This window comes from Brachionichthys hirsutus, unplaced genomic scaffold (assembly GCF_040956055.1).
Source record: "Brachionichthys hirsutus isolate HB-005 unplaced genomic scaffold, CSIRO-AGI_Bhir_v1 contig_815, whole genome shotgun sequence".
Classification (NCBI taxonomy): Eukaryota; Metazoa; Chordata; class Actinopteri; order Lophiiformes; family Brachionichthyidae; genus Brachionichthys; species Brachionichthys hirsutus.
The window spans coordinates 4,964-12,768 of NW_027180761.1; the positions used below are offsets into that span (position 1 = coordinate 4,964).

The 7,805-nt window shown below is 48.6% G+C and overlaps 1 protein-coding gene across 1 annotated transcript; it reads right to left on the reverse strand.

Moving 5' to 3' along the window:
* Nucleotides 1-232: 232 nt before the first annotated feature.
* On the reverse strand, nt 233-2,991 carry LOC137916656 (opioid growth factor receptor-like protein 1). Its single transcript, XM_068759626.1, has 7 exons — nt 2,896-2,991; nt 2,264-2,350; nt 2,038-2,116; nt 1,837-1,915; nt 1,486-1,552; nt 961-1,106; nt 233-770 (listed from the first exon to the last, which is right to left on the reverse strand). The coding sequence occupies exons 1-7, from the start codon at nt 2,989-2,991 to the stop codon at nt 233-235; spliced, it is 1,092 nt and encodes a 363-aa protein (XP_068615727.1).
* Between the last annotated feature and the right edge of the window lie 4,814 nt (nt 2,992-7,805).

Below are 7,805 nucleotides of genomic sequence, written 5' to 3' on the forward strand. Positions count from 1 at the left end.
AACGGTCCAGAGACAGCCCGAGGGGTTCGAGGTGAGCCCTTATACGGACGTGATTCTAATGAAACGCCGTCACGCGTTTCTGCCTCGAGCCTCGTCGTGTCCGATGGGATTGTCTGGATGTTTCAGGAATTCTAAGAATAAAGTTCTGACATAGAGAATAATTTTCGTTTTACATTAAAAAACACATTTTGTTTTCTGCCTTTAAAACTTTAGATCAATCGAATCGTATTTCTTACGGAAGAGGACTCTTGTTTCTCTCTCGTCTGGTTTCAATCATTATTAATGCGCCCTCCAGTCCAGCCATGCTGGACTCGGCGAGTCCAGAGCAGCCCTGCGGGGCCCCTCCCAGCAGCTCCCGGCACAGCACGGCATCATGGGAAGACGCAATAATCCCGCTACTTTCAGAGGCGACGCCCTCGTCCTCTCTCCTCTGTGGCTCCGGCGTCGTAGTGGGCGCTCTGGTCCCGCTACTCCCGGCACCTGAGCTACCTCCGACACCGCCTCCTCGCCTCACAGGGGGCGGCCCCCAGAGGAAGGCATGGGCCGGCCTGTAGTGCTTGCGGGCGTAGCGGAGCAGGCGTCTGCGTGTGGCAGGCAGGCGGATGGTGTAGACGTAGTACTCCAGGATGCTGTGCTGCATGCTGGGAAGGGAGCCGCGACACAGCGACTCCTCGAGGAACAGCCGGACCAGCGGCGCCTTGAAGGCTTCGTAGCCGAGTTCTCCGAGTGACTTCAGGATGCGAGTGATGCGCAGGTAGTTGTGCTGCGACCTGTGAGGAACAACGGGGGAAGAGGCATTTCTCGACATCTCAAACATGTCGTTTCACATTTGGCCACTAGAACGATCAGTTTCCAGCAGGTTTAAAAGAATTACCTTGCTTAAGGGCACGAAAGCAAAAAAAATTGGCAACAGAGCAGTGTTGGCTGAAATTTTACGATCGTGTGTTTGTGTGCTCTTACTCGTTGAGGTGCTGGAAACGCTCCTGCCAGTTGGGAGCCCGGCCAACATTCCCACTCTTATCCAGCAGTTTGATGCCGTAGAAGTCCAACATCAGGGAATAGGCCACCAGGAATCTCCGCTTAGCTTCCCGAGTGCTTTGGAATTCCTGGCAGGATGAAACAGGAAGTTGAGCAAATTGGCCCTATCCCATCCTATCCTACCTAGCCTAGCCTAGCCTATCCTATCCTATCCTATCCAAGCCTAGCCTATCCTAGCCTATCCTAGACTAGCCTATCCTATCTTATCCTAGCCTACCCTATCCTATCCTATCCTAGCCTATCCTAGCTTACCCTATCCCTATCCTAGCTTAGCCACACTGTCAGGGTTTGAACTCAGCCTACACACCTCTATTATGGGAAACAGTTTCTCAAACATGCACCAGGAGACTCTGGCAGTATGACATGGAGTGTAAACATGGTGTCAGGGTCCACACGGGTACTGCATGTAGCATGCATGTGGACAGCATGTCTGCTTGTGTGTCTTACTTTGATCTCGTCCTGAGTCAGCTCGTGTGCGTAGAAGTTTAGCCCTTGTTCCCTCAACGGGAACAACCTGCCACACAGAAACAGAAAGACACGTGTTGTTAGAACCGGAATAGCTCCCGTCATTTGGACGTTAGCAGCTCGACTGTTTGCTAACGCTGGGCGCGCTGTCAGCGTTTAGTCAACAATTAAACGTAACCCGACACCAAGCATGTCCACCGACGCCTGCTGGACAAAGAAACGAATCGTCGGTCGCTGTGGATGGTAAAATGCCACCGACACTCCGTCAGGAGGAGCTGCCGCTGTCACGTACAGCTAGCCGCGAGCTAAAGGAGGTCAGAGGAGGCGGCTCACCACTGAATGTAGGTGTGATTGTGCTCCAGTTTGTCATAGTCACCCCTCCACTGTGTCAGAATCTCCTCAATGTAGATACCTGAGAACAGACAGGACCATTTAGCTGCTGCACACATCTCTAGTGTGTGTGTGTGTGTGTGTGCGTGTGCGTGTGCGTGTGTGTGTGCGTGTGTGTGTGCGTGTGTGTGCGTGTGACCTCACCATCAGGTACGAGAGGAATCTTGTTCAGGTAGAAGCGCAGGTTGCGGTATTCGTTAGGTTGTCTGGATTTTCTGTAGTTCTACCGACAAACATGAGATCAACGGTCAACAATACACGATCAATAATACTGGGACGCAAGTGAAGGTACCGTGTACATGTGTGTTTGTTGTTTTGTTTGTTTGTGTGCAGGTACCGTGTACATGTGTGTTTGTTGTTTTGTTTGTACCGGGTAGCTATGACGGTATTTGTAAAGGTCCCTGGCAGCATAGAAACTCCTCTTCATCTTTGGAACTGATTCTGGGGATTCAGTCAGCTGTAAGAAAGAGGGGGGGGGGCGTAGTAAGAGTAATAGGAAATAGGAAAGATGACAAAAGGAAGAAAATGGTCGACGCGTCATTTATTCAAATGATCAGCGCTCCTGTATCTCTGATAAATAAAGGTTATAAATGGATCCAGAACACGCATCTGGGCTCGGAGCCGCTTCAGAATCAGAACTATTCGTCCACCTCTATGAAAATACTTCATCCAAGTCTGCCGACATCGTTTTGAGATCGCGTCGAGACAATCAAACTAAAAATTTCCTTCAGCTCAGCATGTTAACTACATTATATAAAACTCATTGTAGACGATGACTGTAAATAGCGGACATTGTGATGAAGATGCTGCTGCTAGGAGGCGCTATCTGGGGGAGGGGGGGCTCTTTGAAGGTTGCACCAGCTGTTTCAGAATGAAGTTCCGTTGCATGTTCGTCTCATTCACGCGTGCCGGTTCCACCCGGTTCCACCCGGTTCCACCCGGTTGCCCTCTCCCGGTCCTCCCCGTGCATGCGCGCGTGCACCCTTCACCCCCCCAGCGTACCTGCGGGGACGCGTCGCTCTCTGAGTCCGACCCCCACGTCGAGTCGCATTCCTCCACGGTGCTCGGCTCCTTGAAGCTGCCCAACAGATTTCCCATTTAGGAATCACCGTCTCTCCTCTTTCACCGTGTCCGCGGAGCGAGAAGCGGCATAACGGCGCACGGTGCGCGCGGAGCGGAGGCTTTAAATGGCAGGAAAGGGGGGGAACTCCTGCTGAGCGACGGCGATGACGACGACGATGATGATGATGATGAAGGGGCACGATGCACGCCTATGAGAGACGATTAGTGCCACAAAACAACCGGATGTTTTAAAGCTACAAATCCTGAACTGTTGAATCAATTGTTTTGGATAATTTCTAGAAATGCATGAGAAATGAAAGAGATTTGGTAAAATCAGAAATGATTTAAAATACACATTTAATCTTTCAGATTAAAGATACAGAGTGAGATCTCTGGCTTCGCCCCATCCCGCTGCTCGGTGGCTTTCATCACTCCCTATACAAAGTCCCAGCATCAGGACCGAAGCCGAGTCACGTGACAGCAGGAGGAGGCCACGCCCCCCCCGGGTTTATCAATGTCACTCAGGAACAAAGGAAAACGGAAGATTCTGTTTCCAGGGATCCAGCAGCATGAATTATAGTAACTATAGAGCACAGACCTCCGCCAAGCAGCTCAATCCCCTCCTAAATGGATCTACCGTCCACACGGTGATCTGGATCAGCACCAAAAGGTTCTGGAGTGTTATTGGTATCTTTATACACCAACCATGAAAAGTAAAAGTGAATCAGAGTTGGTATTTATATCTGATTTTTGAATCCATAAATGGAGTTTTCAAAGTTAAAACTATAATAATATTTCCTGACCTCATTCTGGATCAGATCCAGAAAACATTTTGCATGATAGTTCATGCCGGACACCTTTATGACTGATTTTTGGAGAGGGAATTGAACGCAGATTTTACAAGATGTTATTTTTTTAAAGCCACCATTATAAGTAAAATCCAGATTTTTTTTTGTATCCGGACGGACATCCGGATCGCTCTCAGAATTTAATGGGATCTAAGTTAGACCAAGACCCATCTTCAGATTTTTGTTCATCCAGATCCATCCAGCGGTTTATATGTAATCCTGCTAACAAACAAACAAACATCGTGAAAAACAGAACCACCTTAGCGGAGGTGATTACAGATCAATTGAACGCAGTGGGAATAAAGAAACTGGAATTTCCTGCTGCATGTTTTGGTTTCCCCACGGACTCTTTCCTTTTCTCAGCTGTGGGCATTTCTCTGATTATCTGGTCAGTAAAAAAATCCTGGTTGCCCATATGAATTGGGTGTAAATCGGTAATTCGCACTTCCCAAAAGTTGTCACGTCTTACATTGGGCCAACCTTCATGGACCAAATCTATATACTATATATATTATATACAGTAAAACAGGGAAAGATATGAAGCAGATAGGTGAGATCTGATCTATTTAACCAGGTAAGTTAATTGAGAATTAATTATCTTTTGAAATAACAACCTGGACCTAATTGATTGTAAAATACAATCAATAAATGATATCTTCTATAAGAGACCATTAACGTGATTGTAATGGAAAGTTTTCATTAAACATCTTTTTTTTTAGTGCATGTTAATGGGTTACATTTTAAACTTGTGACATCCTCCACAAAACGAGGTCCTTGTGGTCGAAACTGTGACGTCACCGTGAGTGAAACCGAGAGATTAGCTAATCGAGAGCGTCAGCAGTTTATTTCTCACCCCCTCCTATGATGGTTCCCAGTTGTCCACTGGGTTCAGACTGGGCTGCGTTTGAAAGCAAAGTTTGAATCTTTCATTCATCACATAATATAGCAAATTAGCCACTTAGCGATGGTGTTGTAGATACTGTTAGCTTAGCATTAGCCTCAATAATAACCCTTAGCTTTATGCTGATTCAGAAGCAGAAAAGTTGTGATTTTTTTTGTTGTAAAACCAATAGAATTGGTAATTGAATCATTAATTTAATTATTTTACACGTCAATATTTTTCTAAAGGAATTTCTGGACATTTGAAATGTTTTTACGACTTTTACCTCAGCTTGAAGGTTGATGCGTCGCTGATCAATAATAGTTATAACATATTATTATTGTTTGAATTAAATAAATCATCCAAAAATGACAGAACTTCACAGCTTGTTTGTCTGATCTGTTGACGTCACGTGTGACTGGATCGTTCTGCTTTCTTGTACTTACACGTATCCGCCGCCAGGGGGCGGTGTTGGCAGCATAATGCTGTCGGCCTGTCACACTTTCGGTTCCTCCTCATTGTGGATCTAGTGCCCAACAGGCCGCAGGCGGAGGAGGCCGACGCGCAACATGTCGTGTTGCGGCCTCCAGGTGAAACAGCTGGACCCGCCTTTCCCCGCCCACTCAGGAGTTTGTGCATCCGGTGGGCGGCGTTTAAAGCGGCTCCGCCTCCCCTGGGGAGCATCTTGGGTGTATCGACGCCACCGTGATGACGCTCTTATTTTTGATTCGCCCTGGAGGTTGAAACGTGTGACGTGAGAGGAAACAAACTTTCCTGTGCTTTCCGTGGTTGTTACAGCGCCCCCTACTGTCCTGGCATGCACACTACAGCTCAGTGGGGGGGGGGGGGGGGGTAAACATGGAGACATGGTGCTGTTTGCATGTTTCTTGGTGGGCAGAACATAAAGCCCAGGTCTGGATTCAAACCATCAACCTTCTGCATCCTCTCCGTGGAGTCGTTTAGGATCAACAGTCAAACCAGAGGAGATTAGCAGCTCATGAGAAAGTCATTATTCCTCCGCCTCGGGAATTAGGACCTTTAACGGATCGAGATTCTGCCAGTAAATCCCCGTCCAGCTAATAACGGATGGGAAATCGGAGTTCTGATTGACATCTACGGCAACCCGTGGGCCCTGAACGTCACACGCGTGCACGTACACGCTTTTACACGTGCACGCGCACACAACACAAGTTACCTGCGCTCCCAGGCCCGGGCCTGCGCGGCGCACAAAAGAGGAGGCCGGGGCAGCGAGCCAATTGCGTGCGTGTTTTCTTTGACAAATTTGCTCGGATTGGGAAGGGAGAGAGGGAAGGAAAAAGAAAGGGCGTGAGATACTGTGTGTGTGTGTGTGTGTGTGTGTAATGGAAAGAAAAAGGCACCGGGAGGGGAAAAGAGACGAAAGAAGGAAGATGCGTGAGAGAAAAGCTTCATCCGTCTCGGTGAAGAGAGGAAGACGTAAAAACAGAGTTCCTCTTCAGGAGATTTGATTTTAGAATAAATTCAGTTCGTCTCGCCGGGAACGCAGAAAAGGCAATTTGACCCTTTAATGGATTTTTAGGGCCTCATAATGTGAAGCTTTCAGCCGAATGGCCAAAGAGAAACTAACTCGACTGCATCAAATCTATTTTCTTCACACGCGATTGCAAACTCAGCAGCGCTTCAGATCAGAGGAATAAAAAGACAATCTGGAATCATCTGAATGTGGAATAATGAAACTTTCTGTCACTTTTCATGCGTACAACTCTTCCCCCCCCCCCCCCGACTGGTCGGCCTCATGAATAATCATGATTCCCGCTTCGGAAGCATTCGCCGCGGTTCCGGTCCCACAGCGTGACCGTGGAGCGCTGCTTTCACGGGGAGGAGCAGAAAGAAGCAACAACATGTAAAAGAGATTTCTCATCTCAACAAGACATAAAGGTAGGATCAATGAACACAAGGACTACAAAGGCACCAAATAAAAACTACAAATGTTCGTTAAAATACTACGCCAAAAGACAAAGACAAGCAGAACGATAACTTCTTATCAATAGAGCTCGTAAATTCGGGAGACGCAGGGCGATGAATTCATGCATGAGATTCCAACCAGCGTTCCCGTTCCGACTCCTCCAGCGTCAGCACCGGCGTTCCCGTCCCGACTCCTCCAGCGTCAGCACCGGCGTTCCCGTCCCGACTCTTTGGAGCTGATCCCATCTAAAGGCGTCTTGGATCGTCTCCCTCCAGCTGGACAGAAACTTGTTTCTATGCTAATAGCGCCTTCCTTCTCTCCTCCTTCACCCTGATGTTTGTTTAAATTTGAATCAAAATCTACAGACCTGACAGAGGTCAGAGGTCAGCGCCATCTGTATTCAATGCTGGATGAGCCCCCTTCCTGGGGGGGGGGGGGGGGGGGGGGACGAACGATGGGATGACCGTATCTAAATATCTCCTCCAGCTGACAGCAGATGGGACGAGGACAAGCGGGACCAGCGCCGCTTCCTGGAGGTCGTCAGGTCAGAAGCCGCTGTCCAATGCTGGCTGCTAGCTGCTAGCAGGCGGGCGGGCTAGGAGGCGGCTAGCAGCCAGCTTGATTGACAGACGTGTCAGCAGACAGAAAGAGAGGAAGACTCTTCTGTTTTTTTTTGATGATTGATTGATTGATGTGGAAGTGATTCGTGACCGAACTGATTTTATTGTGATCATTATAGACTGACTGGATTCCAGAGGTTCAGAAGCTCCAATCTGAGCGGGTCGGAGCAGAACCGATCGGAGCGATCAAACCGGTTGATTATCCAGCACGGACCCGTCCTCTCCCTCGCCGTCTCCGTTCCACTGAAGCCGCTTTGTTCTATTCTGCTTGGCGACTTGTCCAAATGGCTCGTTTGGAAGCGCGTGCAATCAGGACAGAACCGGGCCCATTAAATCACTCGCCGTCGTCACGCCGGCCCCTTTGAAGTGGAGCGAGGCCCCGAATTAGTGATCAGATCGATCAAGCGTGGAGAATGCGTCTTGCTTCGCGCCCTCGGGCCCGACCAATCAGGTGGATTCGACTCCATTAGCGGCGCTCCGTGATTTCCTTCTTTCCTCCAGACGAGACGCGTTGATCCGTGATTTGTGAATAATGATCAATGACTGGCTGAAGCGGA

What these genes read in the sequence shown, in the direction of transcription:
- LOC137916656 (XM_068759626.1), bottom strand. Translation starts at nt 2,991, where the DNA reads ATGGGAAATCTGTTGGGCAGCTTCAAGGAGCCGAGCACCGTGGAGGAA. An exon ending in AATCACACCTACATTCAGTG is followed by an intron (nt 1,553 to 1,836) that starts GTGAGCCGCCTC and finishes TCTGTGTGGCAG; the next exon opens with GTTGTTCCCGTTGAGGGAAC. An exon ending in CGTTTCCAGCACCTCAACGA is followed by an intron (nt 771 to 960) that starts GTAAGAGCACAC and finishes TGTTCCTCACAG; the next exon opens with GTCGCAGCACAACTACCTGC.